Source organism: Fusarium flagelliforme (assembly GCF_020744385.1).
Source record: "Fusarium flagelliforme strain FIESC 12 MPI-CAGE-AA-0113 chromosome Unknown B0J16scaffold_5, whole genome shotgun sequence".
NCBI classification, from domain to species: domain Eukaryota; kingdom Fungi; phylum Ascomycota; class Sordariomycetes; order Hypocreales; family Nectriaceae; genus Fusarium; species Fusarium flagelliforme.
The window spans coordinates 3,716,192-3,736,199 of NW_025763507.1; the positions used below are offsets into that span (position 1 = coordinate 3,716,192).

Below are 20,008 nucleotides of genomic sequence, written 5' to 3' on the forward strand. Positions count from 1 at the left end.
CCCGACATAATGTCCGACACTGTTTCTTACCCATGTCCCCAATGTCCAAAGAAGTACAAGCGACGCGAACATCTTTATCGCCACACGGCGTCCCACAGCCCCGTCCGACCGCATCGATGTGGGCTGTGCAATCAATCCTATCAGAGAGCCGATGTCCTTCGGAGACACTCGTTGACTTGTCAAGCCAAGGCCAAAACGACTCGTCGGGCATGTGATCTTTGTGTCAGACAGAAGAAGGCCTGCAGTGCTGGACAGCCATGCGAGCGATGTCGTGGAAAGGAAGTTGAGTGTTGCTATTCGTTCGAATCGGATGGGCCAGCAAGCGTTGGAACTCTTGATCTTGCCATACAGCCTGTGGAGAGTTCAGATACTCAGCCATTGGTAATTGCTGATGGACCTGCGACGGTGGTGTTTGGGGATAACACTTTATTCGACTATCTCGGGAATTATACTTCGGTATCAGATATGCTCGAGGGTTCTACTAACAATCAAGACTGGTTGGACTTTGTTAGCCTTGCAGCCGGAAATTTCCAAATACACGAAGATAACAACCTAGATAACTACAAGTTCCACTTCCTCGACAACTTCACGAGACGAAGTGGCCTAGTCGATTCTTTCGACTGCGGAACATACGATCAACGAATTCAAGTTGTGGCAAGATTTATAGAGACCGATATTCCTTGCGATGCTTCATTAGCGGATCCGCTTGTCATCCAAACTCATCAGATTCTGCTCAACATCAAGGAAGTAGTCACGGTTAAACCTCGAAACAGTGTGGTTGAATTAGAATGGTCCACCGTTCTGGAGCAAACATGCATGCAGTTCTTCTCTCCGCGGAATCTCCGAAAGTTCCTTGCGCTGTACTGGCATATATGGCATCCTAATGTCAACTTTGTGCATCCTCCGACATTCGAGCCAACCAAGGCCAAGTCAATATTGGTAGCTGCGATGGCCTTGATAGGTGTGTCAAACCAGATGACGGAGATCTCTCAAACTAATTTAAACAGGGGCAAGCATTTCGCCAAATGAGGCGGATAATGAACAAGCAAAAATGTGGTTCAACTGCGTTGAAGAAATGATATTCACAGACGATGACTTTTGCAATGACTCACTAGATGGTCAAAGTACTCAGGGACTGGATCCGAGCGCAAATATGTCCAAGATTCAGGCCCTTCAGGCAGCCTATATGGTTTGTCTCTACCAAGGATGGGAGGGGACTGAGACGAGCAAAAGAAGGATCCGTCGATTCCGGTTCAGCACTCTGATTTCTGTACGAGCCCCATCTATTTTCCTCTATGCGGAGAGGAATGCTAACGCTTGACTAGATGGCTAGAGACTTTGGTATAATCTCGGCTAGACACCCAGACTGCCTACATGAGACCTTCGGTTGGAAAGGATTTGCAGCAAGGGAACAGCTTATTCGGTAAGTGCAAGCTCAGATCCATCGTCACTTGCTAACTCCAGTAGTATCTTCCTTTGGATTTATCTCCTCGACCACGCCTTCGTAATCTTCAACAACCTTCCACCTAGAATGGTCATAAAGGAAATGACGATGCACCTAGCATCCCCAGAAGCAGCATTTCAAGCAAGCTCAAGCGACGAATGTTTTCGGGAATTATATACGTGGCAATCGAGGTCTGCTCTGATACGTAGTATCACCTTTCGAGAGGTTGTTGAGAGCTTTTGTAGGAGTTCGATTACTGGTGCGACGCAGCAATGTTTTGCTGATCTTGGGCCGCTTAATCTCTTTGCTGTCGTCTCAGGTATGTGTACAGAGCTTCGTAATTCTCTGAGATACTGATTTTGAGGTCCAGCTTTTCACGCTCTAATATTTCAACATCAAAACTCGTTCGGTGGAAATGATCAACTCCAAGCTGTCTACAATGCACTTAGTAACTGGAAGTCCGTTTGGGAAACATACTCAGACGAATTTTCCTTATCTCCGCCACACGTCATGGTGGACAAACACAACGTCGCACCAGATGATCTCTGGCGAAGAGTTGGATTCATGCGACATTCACCTGAATATTGGTTACTTGCCAAGTTACTTGTCGATCGTCTCTCAAGTCCAATGATAACATTGCCGAGCTCTTCGGATGAGCCTATACTAACAAGATACGACCAAACAAGTATGCTACAAGTAAACGACTTGATCACAGGCTTTCAGAACGTCCATATCCGCTGATCACCTGCCGCTTCTGGTTATCCTCTTCCGCGGCGCAGTGGCGACTCCACCCCCACATCGACCCCGACCGGCATTTACCCCGGATAAAGACAGGCCAGCCTCCTCAATTGTTTAAATGCACTTGATACCGAGGAACCTATCTAATCTCCCCGCACTATTTCCTTCTTGGGATCTATTACCAGTTTCCATACTGTTCTCTCAAAAGTGCACTGAACAAGACACCTTAAGATCGATCGCCATGGTACGAACAACACCAGCTCTCGTCGCACCAAACCTTGATGGTCACTTCAAACTCCAAGAAGTCCATCTAAACCCTCTCCAGCCTGATGAAGCACTCGTTGAGATTCATGCGTCGGGGATTTGTCATACAGATCTTGCTTGCGCGAGTGGAAAATTGCCTTGTGCTCCAAATGCCGTGCTCGGCCATGAAGGCAAGTCTCCCCCATCAGCAACAACCCTACATCACTAATTCCATTTCTAGGCGGCGGAGTAGTTCTCGAGACAGGACCCAATGTCACCAATGTCACAAAAGGTGACAAAGTCCTACTATCATTCTCATCCTGCGGAACATGTCCAGGATGCGCATCAGACCATCCAGCATACTGCTACCAATTCAACCTCTACAACTTTGGTGGAAAGCGCCCAGATGGCTCAGCAGCTATGTTCACTATGAAAGATGGCCAGAAACAGCCCGTGCACAGCACATTCTTCGGCCAAAGCTCCTTCGCGAGGTATACCATTGTTCATAGAACAAGTCTCGTCAAGGTACCTCAAGAAACACCACTTGAGCTTTTTGCCCCGCTGGGATGCGGCATACAGACTGGTGTGGGAGCGATCTTCAACACGCTTGACGTCAAGCCTGGAAGTTCTGTCGCTGTTTATGGAGTAGGTTCTGTTGGATTAGCGGCTGTCATGGCTGCGAAAGCTCGAGGGGCTGGGACCATTATTGCCATCGACCTTCAACAGAGTCGACTCGATCTTGCGAAAGAATTGGGCGCGACGCATGGAGTGTTGGGACCTGACCCAAAGAATATCGTCAAGGGAATCTTGGAGATCTGTCCTCCCATTGGTGTCAACTTCGCGGTTGATTGTACTGGTGTTCCGACCATCATTGAGACTATGGTTGCAGCGTTGGGTATGAGAGGGAGAGCTGCGACTGTTGGTGCACCTGGGGGTAGGGCGAAGGCCAAGATTGATATTATGGGACATCTTACATATGGGAAAGAGTATGTGGGATGTTCCGAGGGCGATAGTAATCCGCCAGTTGTAAGTGCTCTTTCGTGTCATAAAGAACTTGACTTGCTGACCTGATTAGTTGATTCCTGAACTTATAAAGATGCACTCGCGAGGTGCCCTCCCTTTGGAAAAGCTAATCAAGTATTACGATATTCATGACTATGAGAATGCTATGAAGGATATGGAGAGTGGAAAGGTAATTAAGCCTGTGTTGCTATGGAAATAGTTAAATATGCATCACTTCTGGAGACGTTGTTCTTGAAGCCAAAGCTATTAAGTATTATTCTAATCTGGTCGTATATCGCCAGTATCTATCATTCTATAAATATTTTGTTCATATCTCGGAGGCATGTCATGATCACAACCTTTTTAACCCAAAAGCTCAGCAGCAATCTCGGAAACAGACTGCACAACAGGGTACTTGGCCATGTTAGGCTTGTAAACAGCCTGGCAAACACCGTTAAAGTCACCCCGAGTAGCCTTCTCAAGAGTAAGCTCATCACCAGGAACTCCGAGCTTGACCAGTTCGCCAGAGTTGTCAACGGTGTTCCAGCCAGGACCGGCAGCAGGGTTCTTGATCCAGGCGACGAACCACTTGTGGATAGAGTCGGCGAGCTTCTGCTGGGCGGAGGTCACGCCCTGGAGAGCGGAGAAACACTCGTTGCCGCCATGGAAGAAGGGGACTTCGGTGCCGTGGGTGGGAGCGGTGTTGGGGGGTCCGACGACGTTGTCGTAAGCGCCGAAGAAGCGGTAGACCCAGGTCTTTTGGGACTCGCTGCGGAGGTCGAGAAGGTAATCGACGGGGCAGTTGAAGCGGGCATCGCCGTACTGAGCTCCACTGCGGAGAGACTCGCTGGCGAAATCAGAAGGGTTGTAAGCAGAGATGAGATCAGCATCAGGAATATGAGCGCTATCAGCATCGAAAGTGTTAATCCAAGAGCTAAAGTCACTGTTCTCAGCGCCGTAGACAAGGCTGAAGATGGTGCCCTCGCCGTTGGAAGTACCAGTGAGAAGAGGAACCTGGGAAGCGTAACCGCCGGAGGAAAGACGGGCGGGGTAGTCGGAGAAACGGGTAATGTCATCAATGACAGGAGTGAACCAAGTGTTGAAGGTAGAGTTGAAGTTCTTGGTCGCGATCTCATTGATGTTGACGTCACGAAGACACTCAAGCTGAGCGCTGCCAGCCTTGGGGCATCCGACTTCCTCGGCGACGGCGTTGAGAGCTTCGTCAACGGGGGCGTAGGCAGGACCTGAGACGGCGTTGGCGCTCATCTCGACGGCTCCCTTGAGGAAAGTGTCGGGGTGGTTCCAGAGGTAGTGGTCGACTTGGACACCACCGGAGGAGTGACCGCCGAAGACGATGTGGTCGGGGTTACCACCGAAGGCCTTGATGTTCTTGTGGACCCAATCAAGAGCCTTCTCAACATCCAGGATGCTAAAGTTCTGGGTGTCCTCGGGGTTGGACTCCTTGAGCTCGGAAGAATGAGGAGAAGCATAGATGCTCTCACGGGTGTTGAAGTTGACGTAGACAACGCCGTTGTTGGCAAAGTTAGTACCCTGGATTTGAGGGTTGCTGGAGGATCCAGTGACCATGGCACCGCCGTACATGTACACGAAGACGGGTAGATCCTTTCCATTCTTGGGGGCCCAGACATTGAGGTTCAAGCAGTCCTCATCTTGACGAGTGAAGGCATCGCCACCAGCCTGAGGGCATGTAGGACCATAAGCCTTGGCCTTGAAAGGTCGGTCAGACTTGGGAAGATCCTGAGGAGCCTTCCATCTGCAGGATATCAGTATTCAATTCTCAATTGGGATATCAACTCGTGGACTTACCGGTTCTGTCCACCAGTGGATGCAGCAAAAGGCACACCCAGGTAAACACCGTTACAGTGCTCATCACGAAAACCCTCAATCTTGCCTTGTCCGATAGCAGCAGGTGGCAAAGGCGGGCATGGTGCACCAGAAGCGCCAGGTGGTGGTGGAGGAGGAGGAGGAAGTGCAACGCAACCAGCAGCCAGGGTTAAACCCGTAGCCAGAGTAAAGAGGCTGTTATGAAGGACCATTGTGATGTATGTTTTTGGATAAGTGAAGAAGGCTGAAACTTGCAGGTGGATTGAAGATTGAAGTGTCCTGCAGGTGGTTTAAAAGGTTGGTGACATTAAGAGGCTAAGGTAGTTGGAATCTCCGAGAAAGGGGGGCGTCGCGGGCCTCTTAACTTGATGGGGAACACGGCAGTGGAGTCGACGGTAAGCATTGAGTCTGTATATCCGGGATCTTAAGAAACCATGACCTTGAAGAGTCAGATCAACCGCAGTTCACGTGCCACTTCAGGTAGTACTCTGTCTTTCAAATGCAACATGGACTGGGAATAATCGTAGCATCTGTAGATCTAGACGTTCTATTTCTTGAGGGAGAGTTACATCGGGTCGTCCGGATTTCTTCAAGGCCGTCGGGCCGGCAAACTATCACTAGTCTCGCCAGGTCCTTTAGTCTAACTTGATGGGGAACGGCGATTCGGCAAATACACTTCCATAAGGTTTAGCCGTCGATTTTGATGCCGAGTCATGCGTGGAAAATGCTTCTCGAACGTGAGAAAAAGGGGACCTATTATTGTGCCCGGAGATCCGACATTGAAGAATTTTACAACGTTGAGATTGCCCCTGTGCCTGGCGTCGGGGATTTTGTAAGCCTTTACGGGACGGATCTCCAAGCCACCAGATCAATGCATCATCATCTGTGATCAATGCATCATCATCATCATTTATCTCAAACAATGATGAGATTGTAGTGACATTAGCTACATGTTCCCATGTCCTTGTTGTAGCAGATCAGTTGCATCATTCTCCTCCGTTTCACGATCGCAAATCCTGCAGACAGAATATCTGCAGGGGTAGTTGGCCGAAAGAGGTACCGATCGGCAAACTCATCCACCTGCATGGAAGACTGTCCCGAAGATTCGGCGAATGTAACCCTGTCGCTTTCGCTTAGAACGACTTATCGATCGGGCTGCTAGGATTGGATACTTTTACGACGATCATCATGGTGCGTTTCTGGAAGAAGAAGGTCAGGCACTTTGCGCGGAAAAGGGTTTAACAGGTACGAGCTTAGTGGGAGACTAGGCAAATACGGGAGACTCGGGAATTCTTTTCAGCTGAGGGCTTTGACTCGCCACGGCACATTCCGCACTCTCAGACTCTCAAAAATGCTGCCGAGACATGCGAGAGCACAGTCCTCTTTATAATATTGGGAGAGAATGGATGCTAGTGACTAACAAAGCGTGTGATGACACCGAGTCCGTCATTACTACCGGGCATGGCTTCGGCCGTAGTGGTCCACAACCCGAGGCTTGACACTCGGTTCCCATCTTAGGCCCGTCTTCATCTAGCAGTTCAGTTACACGATTGGAGGGCGCGACATGGAATGTTCCACTTGGCAATACATTTTAACTTTGGCCTAACTCACTAGTGTCCTCGGTCGTCTAACGACTTCTGGTTGTTAGAAGCGTGAACATGGCACACAATGAGCCGATTGCTCGTTACTTTTTCCAAATGCATGCATCTTCAGGGGCCGCTACCAAAACACTGGGAATAATATTAAGTTGACGTGCATCCCATCCTTCACCTGGCAAAAATAAACTTTACTTTTGATTGATCGACGTTGCAATGGCTGAGGGTCTGGGTCAAGTGGTATGTGCAATGCTTGATGATGATGTTCTCTATCTAACACACGACAGGTGTCTTGGTACATCAGTACTGTCGTTGCATGTCTTTTTCTGATTTTGAGATTATGGATTCGCGTGCGAAAGCTTGGATCGTTGCAGATTGATGATGCCTTCATTGTTCTTTCTGCGTGCTGTTTGATTGGCGATTTGGTTATTCAGCAGCATATGTGGAATTTGGGTATGGCGAATATTGGTGGTGCTACGCCTGAACAGTTCAAGGGAATGATGCAGGTAGGTTTTGATGGGATGGTTAATTGGGATGATTGCTGACTCGCATAGATGATTATACCCGGATCGGTTCTCTACGTTACGTCGCTTTGGTCCATCAAGATCGCTCTCGTCCTCTTTTACAAACGACTCGCTGCGCCCGGAACGAAATTACAAACCATTTACAATGTTACGCTGGGACTGTTGTTGTGTTTTTGGGCGGCTATCTTCTTCGACATTATCTTCCAGTGTTTCCCTCACGATAAGCGATGGTCGCAAGACCCTACGTACCAATGCGATCCCAAGGAAGCCGAGAGGAATTACTGGTTGACTGTTCTACTAAATATCGGTACCGACATCGCTATCATCAGTCTACCCATCTCCATGGTTATGCAGCTCCAAATGAAGACGAAACAAAAGTTCGGTGTCGCTGCTATCTTTGCTCTCGGTTTCTTGGTAGTCATCGCAAGCAGTACGTCCAACTGTCCGTCCGATACGAACCTTGCTAACTCTTCTAGTTATCCGAGCCTACTACTCCAAGAAAAACGAAACAATGTTGACATGCACCGTCTCCATGATCGAAACAGCCGTCGCCATTATCGCCACCTGCCTCCCTCCCCTACGAACCCTCTTCCTCGGTCAAATGTCCTCCGCCCGAACAGGCTCCAACTACGCCGGTCGCTACGAACTTTCTTCTACCGGTCGCAACCAAACACGCCGAACAAACCAGAGCCGCATCACGACGAATGTTATGGGCGGTACACAAAACAATGATTCGCAGGATGAATTGTTTAAGGAGTCTACGACGGCGCGCTCTGTTTCTGCGCCGAGCACGGATAAGTCGCCGGGAATTACTGTCAATACGACGATTTTGATGCAGCATAGTTCTGAGGATGAGGCGAGGAGATCACAGAATAGGCTTGATCATTTTGCGTAGAGTTCTTTTGTTTAGATAGAATATTAATTGTAATACCCCTTCGTCAAAGTACGCCCTAGTCCATGGATACCCGGACCTTAGTTGGCATTAGGTCTACTATCTGTGATTGTCAACGTGTTCTCTGGTCCGTACGCTTTGAAGGACCTGCTCTTCAAAAGAAGTTCAGAACTCCACGGATATGTCATTGTTAAAAGTTAACCACACCTGTAGCCTTACCCTGGAATCGCCAGTCGGATGGCATGTTTAGGAAGCCATTAGCAAAAGAGGGCAAAAAGAAGCGAGACACAGTTTCCTATGTCTTCCTTGAATGTCATGATCATGCTGGGGATCGAACCCAGAATCTTCTGATTCGTAGTCAGACGCCTTGCCATTGGGCCACACGACCTTGGTGATTTTCGTGTCGGATACTAGCCTCTATCACGCCGGCCGGACGAGCTCTCCACTGGGTCGCTCGGTCTGAAAGTCAGGTCCAGTTTTGAACTGAGGTCAAGCACGTCTGAAACAAGGAAGATTCACGAAGTGGTTTGGGGGTCGGGGTGCAGGAGACTTGGTCTGAACACCGTGCTGTGCAGGGTATAGTGACGTTTTGAAAGTGGGAATAACATCCAAAAGCGACCGTGGTGTAGTGGTTAGCATTAACGCCTTCCAAGCGTTAGAGAGGGGTTCGATTCCCCTCGGTCGCACAAACGGATAAGACGTGAGTCTTTAATTCTTTTTTTGCATAAATCTATAATATCTTGGTGCTTTGATGGCTGCGGGGTTGATCCTAGGGTAGGGGAGGCATTTGTGCGTTGTTGAGACAGGAACGGTTCGTCTAACTCCCCCAGAGCCTGACTCCCCTCAAGTTGCCGAAGAAAATTTTTAAATGCTGGAATTGTTTCATTTCCTGCAAAGAACAGTATCTGATTCGTCTACGTCGCCAACAATGTCGTTTTTTTACTGCGTGTTCCTGGAAACGATCAGCACAAAATGACTTTACCAACCTCACAGGCGCTCAATTGGAAACTGCGGACCTGGGGGACAGTAAACGACTGAAACCAATCAGAACTAACTAGCAACGATGCAGCAAATCAGGAAATCCAGAGCACACTCAGTCGCGTGTTATGGCTTACCCACCACGACGGCTAAAAAGGGAGCGCCTTTCTCGTCGCTTCAAAGACAAAGACTTATCAGAGTCAACAAAAAAGAAACTGATGAGACTGGGACTCGAACCCAGGAGGATTGCTCCACCAGGAAATTGGTGTTAAGGTTAACCTTAACCTGGCGCCATAACCAACTCGGCCATCTCACCCAAGCTAGTGCTGTTATTGGTTGAGCTTGAATTGGGGACTTAGTAGTCAGCAACAGCAATTGTTACACTGAAAGTCCATCAAAGACAGATGTCACGAAACCGACATAAACAGTCAACAAACTATTCGTGATGAGCGTATGATTTTCGAAGGTCTTGATTAACGGTCAGTAAGCGAGCTCAACTATCTTGGCACCCCTGCTGCCTAGAATAAATCCCTCGCAGCCAACAGCCCTGTGCAACCAACAGGTCACCCTCTTTTCCCCTCCTTGTCTATCTTTTCTCTCAACGCCATCAAGCAACAACACTCTCACCAATCAATCACAATCCGTCTACTGGGCAGAAATGGAGAAAGTCCCCAACGAAGTTCTCGACCTAATATTAAGTCACCTCACATCCCACCGAAAAAACGACGATCTCTACCAGGCCCGCCTCGTCGCCCGCAGATGGAACCAACTCGCAACAAAGCACATATTCCGTACCATAATCCTCTACAACAACTGCATCACAGCACCAGTGGGCTTCCAGTCATGGCACAAACTCCTAGGACAAGAGTCCGTCAGAGACACCGCGCAGCGCGTTATTATACATACATGGCCTGACGATGTACGCAAGGACGAAGGTCCTTCCTATTATGACTGGGACAAATGGGAACATGACGGCGAATGGCCTGCATTCACATCCGCTATTGACCGTATCATTGAGCTTGACCATTTACAGGCTCTTGAAATTCATTTCTCTCCTATGTGTCGCGGGGAGGAAAGTCATTGGAATGAGTACGATGGTACCGATGACGATCGCGAAATGCCCGGTGAGCGTAAAGCCGCCCTTGAAGCTGTATACAAGGCCGTCAAACAACGAGAAGCACGTGGTCTGCAGGAGAATGGTGCGAGGATATCGCCTATTCGGGAGCTGAGGGTGAACCATCTTCAAAACATTCATCCACCTGATGTACTTGTGAATGGTCTGCTCAAAGGTATTGAGCGCCTTGATCTGAACATTTTGCAGGAGAAAAATAGCTTCCTAAACTATGAAGACTTTAAATTGCCCGAGAAATTTCAATTCGATGGTATTCTACGCAATACAATACTGGCGCCCATCGCGGATCAACTGGTGGAACTTTCTCTTGGGGCTCAGTACGAATGGGGACTTTTGCCAGCGCGGTTTAAGGGTAAAGGTCTCAAATTCCCGAAACTAAAGAAGCTCAAACTGGACTTTTATGCTATCGGGTACTACGATCAAATAGACTGGGTTCTTGATCAAAAGTCCCTTACCACGCTTCATCTAGACGATTGCCAGATAGTAACTCACCTCCACTTCAACGGCGAAGAAGAAGAATGGGGCATATCAACCGATGACTGGAAAAACTCCAATGAAGATCCTTGGCTTCGTGATGAAGCCAGGGAATACTATACCTTTGACCTAAGGTGGAACACCATCTTCGACAAGATCAGGGATGACCTGCCTAGACTCACAGAGTTTCGGGCAAGCTGGGCAGAGCTCTGCGGTACCAAAGAAGACTTTTCTACACGTTATATACACTTTACAACGGATGATTTTCCCGTTCCTTTTGTGCAGGTGGAGACTCTTGAGCGGATGAAGGGTTGTAAGAATGGTCCTTGGGACGTGGCTCATGCTGCTTATGGGATGGATGTGGCGGCATTGGAGGCTCTGAAGAAGACAATTTATGAGAGACGGAAGGAACAGAGTATATAGAAAGAATAAGCCATATGTTTAGTTGAGGGAAAGAAAAGTTGTCTTTGCATCTCTGGCATACATCATGACTAGGTAGGGTACGTGAGATGGTTACTGTGGCACGGCAGTCAAGAGTGAATTCTCACCCACCAATAGCTTTTGGAAAAGGGGCAAAGCAACCACTGTTTCACAAACAAACAAAAACCAAACAACCCGTGAGATTGCTGGCAAACGGGAAGTGACATTCCTTGGCAAATTACCAGCCGCCCTTTCCCTTTGTTTACTTTTTGCTAACGGCTCGTCTCCACTCTGTTTAGTCTTGTCACACGCGACACGTGACACTCATCATCGCTTGATCCCTTTCACTTCCTTACTACTCATCCAAACTCATCTCTCCATCGGCAATCTCATCTTGTGTCATTTTTTCTCAGTCCGAGGCTGCAGGCAGCCTGCCAAAAATGGCCCCTCCTCGCGTCGACCACAAAATCTACAGTCGAGGCCGGTCAGCCCACTCCGCGCAGCGCGTTTACGAATACACAGGCCAATGGCCGCACGAACTCGTCAAGGGCTTCGCGCCCGCTTCCTGGGCTGAAACCTTTATCGGAGAATTTGCAACGCTTATTGGAATTGCTAGCGATGCGGAAAATGTTGAGGTCAAAGATGTATTGGCGAGACTCAAGACGAACGTTGCGAAGGGTAATGACCCGCACAACCGTCTTACTCGACCTATTATTCTCGAGGCTCGAGAATGGTTGCGTGTTGAGAAGGGAATCGATGCGACGAGGGGGAAGAGGAAGAGAATATCTCGACAGGAGGACAGTGACGATGAGTCTGAGTGGGGATCTGAGTCTGAGGAATCAGGCTCGGATTCTGAGCCTTTGCCTGAGATCCACGTTTGTAACAGTGAGGACAGCACAAGCGATAGCTCAAGCGACGACGATGACGCGGATATCGACGAACAGAGCCCTCAAGCTACCAAGACCAGGCCCGCAAACCGCCAGCTTATCGGCGTGCAAAACAATCAGCATCTACCGACCCCATCACTGAGCCCCGAAGCTGCTCGCAAACGACTTTTTGACGGATTGGATGAGCATTATCGAAGAGCTGTTCGAAGAGCAGCCATGGCGGGGAAGCGTCAGTTCCAAGCGAAACCACAGGTACTGCTTACGCCGCCTACCTCGGGTGACTCGGTACCGCCAAACAACAAAGGCGGCGATAGGGTATCTGGCAGCTCTCCTCTCTCCGAACTTCCCGCCAACCCAGACGCGCCCTGTCCAAAGAAAGTGTGTACACGCGCTGGGACCGTTTCATTACCCAATCGTCCTGGTCAAGATGTACAACTCGAGAGCCCTCTTCGACGGGAATCTGCCGCAACGATACCCGATTCCGCTGCTGGATCCGATGAAAGTTCTCGAGATACCGCTCCTGCCTCGCCCGCTTCAGTGTCAAGCAGCTGCGACGAGCATGAGCATGCACTCACGACAGCTCCTGCCACTGCAGCGCCGCCTTCAATTAAATCCTCTACAGTTGTCCCCGCAACAACCCGCGCTCCCACTCTACACCATGAGGACAAGGCTTCGCAAATAAGCACCGATCCGGCATCAGCGACTGGTCGTCCTCGACGAAATATTCAGCTGCCTTCCCGGATTGCTCATTCGCAGCCTCAAAGCGCCGTGGCTCATGTCGAGCTGTCACGCAAGCGACCTCGGGAGCCTACTTTCGAAACGAGGGAGCATCCAATGTCGCTTGCGTCATCGCCAGATACTGACGAAAACTCAGCCCTTGCCATGGAATCACTCGCCAGAAACAGCCCCGTCCCTGCTATCTCAACACAGGCAGTATCTATTCAAAACACTGTTGCTCCACCCGATTTGTTTTTGCGAAGAGAGAAAAGTACGACCTCGCGTATGTCGATCACTTCCTTACTCCAAGTTCCCATGGAAAGCTCTAGCTCTGAATCCCCGTCGCCGGCGACCGTTGGACGGGACTGCGAGTCAACTATTCCACTACAATCGAACTCTCCGCCAACGACTGTGAGTCCTCCCGCCAAACGACAGAAGATTGCTAGTGCGAGAGCAACAAGTACATTATCCCATGTCGAACATGACTCTCATGCCACACAGGTAAGAAGCCCAATCCAAAACTGATCGCACGGCTCTAACACCCAACAGCCGACTGGGGAAAATCCCGAAGACCTACCAGATTACGACAGCCTGATCGAAGATTGGGATAAGAAGGCAGCCCGTGTCGTCAACGCCCATACAAACATCCAAGAGAATAGAAAGGCTCTGTCCGAACAGTCCAAGTACGTCGCATTTTTGGAACACATGCATAGAACGCACCCACCCGATGAAGACGGCCGCAAGCACTACGAAGATGAAAAGAAGAAGCTGGGAGACATCCAGTTCCTCCACGGAATATTTTTGAGGGGATTCGAGGAAGCGAAAAGAGCGGCTGTGGTGAATGCGGATCCTGATGTTACTTTGGCGGAACAGGCGAGACGCATGGGACGCAAGAGAAGACGTGAGGTATTGACGCATTAGTTATTGGGAGCATGAGGAAAGCCGATGTAAGATTCTCGATGATATTCGGTGTGGTTGATATTCAGCAGCGATAATACCCCTTGGACGTACATAGTTTTCAGTGTATCTGACAAAAGGTCAAAAATGAAAGCCTCGACACAGGATTGAACTATGGACCTTCTCATTACAAGTGAGACGCTCTGCCTCTGAGCTATAAAGGCGAGTTTATAAGATTTAATGGAAGGTCTACTAAAAGAAGTCTATATCTTCCAATGTGTGCTGATCAAATGAAAAGTGTATATACTCAGGGCTACAAGGCAATATCCTCACCGATGCTAGGCTGCAGAGTCGAGATCTTCGGCAGATACTTGATTGAGTAGCGTTGATACCCCTTTGTTGAAGTATTTGGGCGTACATGGCTTTTGATATTTTCTGGCAGAACGTCAAAAATGATGGCCTCCACATAGGATTGAACTATGGACCTTCTCGTTAATAGTGAGTCGCTCTACCACTGAGCTATAGAGGCTTATTTAATTGACTTAGATGAAGGTTTGCTTAATAAAGTATGTATATCTTGTAATGTGTGCTGGTTTAGGTTGTGCATGGACGTTTACCTACTCAGAGCTGCCGTTCCATTGGCGGGGAACATACTGACCGAATCCTATATCAGCCCAGCAGACAGGCTCTGACATCCACTGTGGGTACAATGGAAACCTGCGAATTGCTGGACTAACATTACTGGAATAAGACCTTTAACGTGGAATGGGAAGAAAGCTGCTGTGTTACGCCTTTGTTGGTGATGTAACACCAGTGGCCATGATGCTTAAAAGGAATTACACCCCACATACTATGGTCATTGAAAGGTCCGAACAGTCCCTCTACAAGCTTTTAGAGGAAATCGCGGTATCTCTGCCTCTATTAGATATTATCAACAATAACATCCTTATTCATCTCATATCTGGAAGACTGAAACTTGTCGCATGCGGTCTACTATTCCACACTTGAGGCCCAACTGCACCCTTTAGCCATAACAAGACACCTGTTTCTCTATTTTTCCTACCAAGTCCCAGAATAGATCATCCACCCATCAATTGTGACTTTTCCACAACGTTACAATCATGGAAGTCTGGAGCACACGACATCGGCTTCATGATACAGTCAGGGTCCGACGCTAGCTATATACGGACTAGCACAAGTGGCACCGATTCAAGCGATGGACAAATGTGCCAAGACTGATTGGTTCCTCATCAAGAATGCTCGGACAATTCGCCCGAATGCTACTCCGTTTCGGAGGTTTGGCTGCGGGGTTTTCAACGACTTATCATAAATATCCCCTGGATGTCTCACATTTCTAGTGTACAGTATCTTCATCACTATCAACTTCATCATGAGCAACAACCAAAAGGTCGGGGCCTACTACGCCCCCAAGGGCGGTCTACCCCCCCAAACTCAAATCCTCACCGACAGAGCCATGTTCACCGAATCATACGCCGTCATTCCCAAGGGCTGCTTCAGCGATATCGTCACCAGCTTCCTACCCTTCTGGGACCAAACCCGTCTTTGGGTCATCGCTCGTCCCCTATCCGGCTTCGCTGAGACCTTTTCTCAGTACATTATGGAGGTTGCACCCGGTGGTGGTAGTGACCGTGCGGAAATGGATGATACCGCTGAAGGTGTCTTGTTTGTCGTTGAGGGTGAAATCACCGTTACGCTTGCTGGTGAGGCGCATACCCTTCCTGAAGGTGGCTATGCTTTTTTGCCACCTAAGTGTGGCTGGACGCTGCGCAACAATTCTGTCCAACCTGCGCGCTTTCACTGGGTGCGCAAAGCCTACGAGGCCGTTCCTGGTTTAGATGCACCAGAGGCATTCTTCGCCAACGAAAAGGAAATTGAGCCTAGAGAAATGCCCGACACAAACGGTGCATGGGCAACAACCCGATTCGTCGACCCTACTGATGTACGACACGACATGCACGTCAACATCGTGACATTCCAACCCGGCGGCATCATTCCTTTTGCCGAGACACATGTTATGGAGCACGGTCTTTATGTTTTGGAGGGCAAGGCTGTTTACAGACTGAATCAGGATTGGGTCGAGGTTGAAGCGGGAGATTTCATGTGGTTGCGTGCTTTCTGTCCTCAGGCTTGTTATGCGGGTGGACCTGGAAAGTTTAGGTATTTGCTTTACAAGGATGTTAACCGTCACCCCAAGTTGACGAGGTAGATGAATAAAATATTTGGAAAGACTGAGTGAATTGTGTATATATTCTTGTGATGTCTTTTGGATAAGTCTTGCGTACAGGTGCTATATTCAAGGGCTGTTGATAGTAGCTTTGTAGCCCCTTCAACTCTGTGAAGCATGATCCATCTCAAGCCATTCGCCCCATTCGATGACGACAACATTTGAAGACGGCGTGAGCATAGGCCTTGACGCTCTCCTGTCTATACTTCTTCCATCCAGCCAGTCCCTGCGACGTTCTCTCTCCAGATCCTCCAAAACAACAAAAAGAAAACCCGGTTAACCACGATAGAAGAAATCCCACGCAGGTCAAGCAAGCGATACTTGACTAAGGAACTGTTGGTCTTAGAAGTAAAGGAGTTTTCTTGTGACTTTTCGCTGGCGTTAGTAGTTGCAACGCGCTCGGCGCCAATAGTCCTCTTGATCGGCCTTGTTCGCCCTAGCCACCCTCTCTTTTGCAGCAGCTTCTACAGCATCTCTCTCCGCCTGCCGATATGCAGCTAGCACGCCGTCCTCGTCCGCTTGGGCGATCTTTGCGCCGAGATCACCATGTCCAGCCGCGCAGGCGCAGATGCCACCGATCAAGAGCAGTCCACCGATGATACCACCAATAACCCAGAACCTTGTGCTTGTATACCAATGATACTCAGATGAAAGAAGAGTAACAGTCAAAGGTTCATTGTCCGTGATCTCTCTTGCGACGAGGGCGGGGATTTCCTTTACGACGGAGATGTGTGCTGGTGATAGCTGTCCCGCGAGGGCGTGGACTTTCTCTGCGAGGGAGTTCAAGGGTGGGAGTGCCGGCATTGTGGGTGGTTTTTCACCGTGTAGGCGGGTAGATAGATGGATGTAGATGATGTGCAGGACTCTGGGTGTTTAGAGTCGATGGGACACAAAAGAGGTGTCCTCTAGGCTAGTATAAGGTGACCAAGGTCTTTTGTCCCTATACTCTTTGTGGCTGACTTTCTGACACCTTGGCAAATGGGCAATTTTTGGAGGAAGATGTGGAGGGGGGAACGCTTGGTGAGGGCGGGGTGTATTTTATAAACATTTTCCCACGTTGGGAGGTGGACGCGTCCTTATCTGCATTGCATCTAGATGATTCTTTGTGGTTCTGCCTATAAACTTAATGTTGTTGAGGGATTGACTGTGTGGCATGATTATGTTGTTGAAATAAGGCTGAATTAAACTTACACCAGCATATTGGTCTCCCTGGCTGGTGCGACCAAGGATATCACCGAGCAGATGGAGAGTTTATTTTAAATTGGGTTTTGCTGTAAAATAGGTTAAGCTTTCCCGATTGAATAGATCTCTGTCACAAAGTAATGGAGTTATTTTCGCAACCTCATTCTTCACCAAGTTCATGGTAAACCAGATTGTGAATACGCGCTCGCGCTTGTAGGACTAGAGTATTAGATGAGAATAACGGACCGATTCTCAACAAATCCCTTACTACAATTGGCTCAGCCAGTTTATCTTCCATAGTATAGTGGTCAGTATGCAAGCTTATCACGCTTGAGACCCGGGTTGAATAAAATATTTGGAAAGACTGAGTGAATTGTGTATTCTAGACAGGGTAGTGATGTGTTAGGCAGCTCTTGCGTAAGTATTAAAGTTATAATACTTAATAATCCCATTTAAGCCCCGTCTTTATACCTGTCTTTGGCTTTTCTTTCCCTACTGACATCAACTCCCCCCCATGCCCACGCCCAGCCACCCATTCGTGTCCCGCGATCCGCCGCTTCCTAGCCTCCTCCGCTCTCACCGCTGCCTCCGCTTCCTCCGCTTCCTCCGCCTCGCGCGCTTCGCATGCCGCTACGAACCCTGGCGGTTCGGCATATCTCATCTCACTGCCAGAAAGCGCGCAAAGGCCGATGCACGCACAAATGACGATAGCACCGATGATAGCGGCAGGGATCCAGAATGCCTCATGTTTATACCATGCTTTCCCAGAAAAAAGAAGAGTAACAGTTGAAGGTTTGTTGTCCTCCAGCTGTCTTGCGACGAGGGCGGGGATTTCCTTTGCAACGGAGGCCCACAGCGAGGGTTTAGCGAGTGCTGGCATTGTGGCTAGTTTCCTGCTGTATGGACGGGTAGGTGGATGTAGATGATGTGTAGGACTCCGGGTGTTTAGAGTCAGTTGGTAGATGAGTAATAGAAGAAAGACTTGGAGCGAGAGAAGAAAGTAGCCCAAGTGCCAGTTGAGGCTAGCTCAAGGGAACTACGTTGCTTGGTGTCTGATGGTTTTGGTGGATGATCTTCTGATACCCTGACTACCTGATGGGTTTTTTTGAGGTAGATGTAGTGTGGTTGTAGGTTGTTGATGTTGGTGGAAGGAAGAGGAGAAAGGCTGGATGGAAGCAAGGAATAAGGGCATCTTATAGCCTGCCTAAACCTTATGTTTAGGCAGGGCAAAAAAAGGTCACGTGTGGGCAAAGGAGTCATGATGCCCTTTGAAAAGTGTACTATCACCGAAAACTTTGAGCTTATCTGATCGATGATATTTACACTTGTCACGGGGCATTATGGCTCCTTTGCCCACGTATGGCCTTTTTTTGCTCTGCCTTATACATGTGGAATCTTGCATACGGATGCCAGATTCAAGAACTGTTGATAATAGTTGTGTGTCCCATTGATAAACTACAATAAAAGAAATCCCATACGGGTCAGACTGACGTTTTTTTGACCTGTAGTGCAAGGGTTCCCCAACCACCAGAACGCCTACTCGCGGAATCTGTACTTGTTCCTCTCCTCGCCTTGGTATTCTATAGACTTTTCACCATGTCAAGAGCTGGATATGTCCTCGTCTGCCTTGTTTCTAGGTAATTTTTTGTGGCTTAAAATGAAAAGTTAATCCTCTTGCGGAATTAACTCTATGTGGTATGACTGGGTTGTTGAGACAGTACACTAGTAGTACGGGTTTACCTGTATAAAATGCCACTCCGGGGGCGGCTAGGAAAATCACCGAGCAGATGGAGAGTTTATCCCAAACTGAGTTTCACAGGCGAACTGGCTTTCTCAATTGAACACATTTATTATCTTTTCTCAAAATGTGCCAAATTGATACGGATGAGTTTCTAGTCATGTTGTGCATGTCTAATGACAAGGGATATTGAGTACTAATAGTGAAGGGATTCTCAACAAATCCCTCACTACAATTGGCTCAGCCAGTTCATCTTCCGTAGTATAGTGGTCAGTATGCAAGCTTGTCACGCTTGAGACCCGGGTTCAATTCCCGGCGGGAGAGATCCAGCCACCTGCGATACGCAGGTCCTCTTTTTTTGCTTTTCCGCTTGATACTCGGTCATGAGATCCACTCGCTTTTTGTTTGCTCCACGTAGCTGGGTCGTGCGGTTCAAACTGGTGAAAAGTGGCGTGTTAGGGCTCCGAGGGAATGAAGATGGATGAGCTGTGCTCGGTGTTCAATGAGAACGCAGTGCGATGTGATTTACGATAGGTACAACTATGATTAGGCTTGGTAGCGAAGATCAAGATTAATTTTCTTTTTAACCGAAAAAGACCGACAAGTGTCCATTCAACAGCAAGAGAGCAGTACTTCGACAGTTGTCCAAAACATTACCCTACACTACGCGATGGTTTGACCAGCCACGTAGATACGTCATTTCCACTCATGATCCATTGGTAGTGTTTACTGAATATAGTTGCAAGTCTCTACATTTACAATGTAGAGTCAGAAGAAGATTTAGCCACATGAACTGATATCGTTCCACGTGTGAGGACACAATCTTGTGAGCCCATTCAATTATCTGACACGACACATTGTGGCTCCGATAAGACGCCACGGTTGTTATAACAATCGCGCCTGATCTGATTATCCCGGAGTTCAATCTGGATGTGCGTTACATTGATAGGTGGTAGACACGCGTTCGCATGGCGCGCTTGATACCGCGAATAGCGTCGCGTTGGCGGGTGCAGTAGAGTTTCTCAAGGTTGTGCCGCGGTATACTTTGCCACCAC

General features: G+C 48.6%; 8 protein-coding genes and 6 non-coding genes across 14 annotated transcripts; 7 read left to right on the plus strand and 7 right to left on the minus strand.

The window, feature by feature from the left end:
• Positions 1–9: 9 nt before the first annotated feature.
• B0J16DRAFT_270986 (uncharacterized protein) lies at positions 10–3,647 on the plus strand (the record flags this gene model as incomplete). The annotated part of the gene is given in 8 exon segments (XM_046123565.1): positions 10–961; positions 1,008–1,270; positions 1,326–1,423; positions 1,468–1,763; positions 1,815–2,170; positions 2,391–2,620; positions 2,635–3,451; positions 3,501–3,647. 8 exon segments carry the CDS (start codon positions 10–12, stop codon positions 3,645–3,647), a joined length of 3,159 nt encoding a protein of 1,052 aa, XP_045981989.1.
• Positions 3,648–3,684: 37 nt separating this feature from the next.
• B0J16DRAFT_345951 (Alpha/Beta hydrolase protein) lies at positions 3,685–5,763 on the minus strand. The gene is made up of 2 exons (XM_046128349.1): positions 5,255–5,763; positions 3,685–5,201 (listed from the first exon to the last, which is right to left on the minus strand). Exons 1-2 carry the CDS (start codon positions 5,482–5,484, stop codon positions 3,791–3,793), a joined length of 1,641 nt encoding a protein of 546 aa, XP_045981990.1. The 5' UTR covers positions 5,485–5,763; the 3' UTR covers positions 3,685–3,790.
• Positions 5,764–7,040: 1,277 nt separating this feature from the next.
• B0J16DRAFT_290168 (uncharacterized protein) lies at positions 7,041–8,336 on the plus strand. Its single transcript, XM_046124239.1, has 4 exons — positions 7,041–7,107; positions 7,155–7,373; positions 7,422–7,821; positions 7,868–8,336. Exons 1-4 carry the CDS (start codon positions 7,084–7,086, stop codon positions 8,284–8,286), a joined length of 1,062 nt encoding a protein of 353 aa, XP_045981991.1. The 5' UTR covers positions 7,041–7,083; the 3' UTR covers positions 8,287–8,336.
• Positions 8,337–8,599: 263 nt separating this feature from the next.
• B0J16DRAFT_t206 lies at positions 8,600–8,671 on the minus strand. The gene has a single exon. It is a non-coding gene; the product is annotated as a tRNA-Arg (tRNA).
• A 226-nt stretch (positions 8,672–8,897) lies between these two features.
• B0J16DRAFT_t194 lies at positions 8,898–8,969 on the plus strand. Its single transcript has one exon. It is a non-coding gene; the product is annotated as a tRNA-Gly (tRNA).
• A 508-nt stretch (positions 8,970–9,477) lies between these two features.
• B0J16DRAFT_t205 lies at positions 9,478–9,577 on the minus strand. The gene has a single exon. It is a non-coding gene; the product is annotated as a tRNA-Leu (tRNA).
• A 342-nt stretch (positions 9,578–9,919) lies between these two features.
• On the plus strand, positions 9,920–11,302 carry B0J16DRAFT_307880 (uncharacterized protein; the record flags this gene model as incomplete). Its single annotated transcript, XM_046124851.1, has 1 exon — positions 9,920–11,302. The coding sequence occupies one exon, from the start codon at positions 9,920–9,922 to the stop codon at positions 11,288–11,290; it is 1,371 nt and encodes a 456-aa protein (XP_045981992.1). The 3' UTR covers positions 11,291–11,302.
• Positions 11,303–11,670: 368 nt separating this feature from the next.
• On the plus strand, positions 11,671–13,928 carry B0J16DRAFT_345954 (uncharacterized protein). Its single transcript, XM_046128350.1, has 2 exons — positions 11,671–13,392; positions 13,441–13,928. The coding sequence occupies exons 1-2, from the start codon at positions 11,728–11,730 to the stop codon at positions 13,810–13,812; spliced, it is 2,037 nt and encodes a 678-aa protein (XP_045981993.1). The 5' UTR covers positions 11,671–11,727; the 3' UTR covers positions 13,813–13,928.
• A 12-nt stretch (positions 13,929–13,940) lies between these two features.
• Positions 13,941–14,012, minus strand: B0J16DRAFT_t204. Its single transcript has one exon. It is a non-coding gene; the product is annotated as a tRNA-Thr (tRNA).
• Positions 14,013–14,245: 233 nt separating this feature from the next.
• Positions 14,246–14,317, minus strand: B0J16DRAFT_t203. The gene has a single exon. It is a non-coding gene; the product is annotated as a tRNA-Asn (tRNA).
• A 799-nt stretch (positions 14,318–15,116) lies between these two features.
• Positions 15,117–16,112, plus strand: B0J16DRAFT_345955 (allantoin catabolism protein). The gene has a single exon (XM_046128351.1). The coding sequence runs from the start codon at positions 15,179–15,181 to the stop codon at positions 16,013–16,015; it is 837 nt and encodes a 278-aa protein (XP_045981994.1). The 5' UTR covers positions 15,117–15,178; the 3' UTR covers positions 16,016–16,112.
• A 302-nt stretch (positions 16,113–16,414) lies between these two features.
• On the minus strand, positions 16,415–16,837 carry B0J16DRAFT_386635 (uncharacterized protein; the record flags this gene model as incomplete). The annotated part of the gene is made up of 1 exon (XM_046131586.1): positions 16,415–16,837. The coding sequence occupies one exon, from the start codon at positions 16,835–16,837 to the stop codon at positions 16,415–16,417; it is 423 nt and encodes a 140-aa protein (XP_045981995.1).
• A 538-nt stretch (positions 16,838–17,375) lies between these two features.
• On the minus strand, positions 17,376–18,353 carry B0J16DRAFT_373994 (uncharacterized protein; the record flags this gene model as incomplete). Its single annotated transcript, XM_046130569.1, has 2 exons — positions 17,687–18,353; positions 17,376–17,482 (listed from the first exon to the last, which is right to left on the minus strand). Exons 1-2 carry the CDS (start codon positions 18,093–18,095, stop codon positions 17,376–17,378), a joined length of 516 nt encoding a protein of 171 aa, XP_045981996.1. The 5' UTR covers positions 18,096–18,353.
• Positions 18,354–19,205: 852 nt separating this feature from the next.
• Positions 19,206–19,277, plus strand: B0J16DRAFT_t195. The gene has a single exon. It is a non-coding gene; the product is annotated as a tRNA-Asp (tRNA).
• Positions 19,278–20,008: the final 731 nt, after the last annotated feature.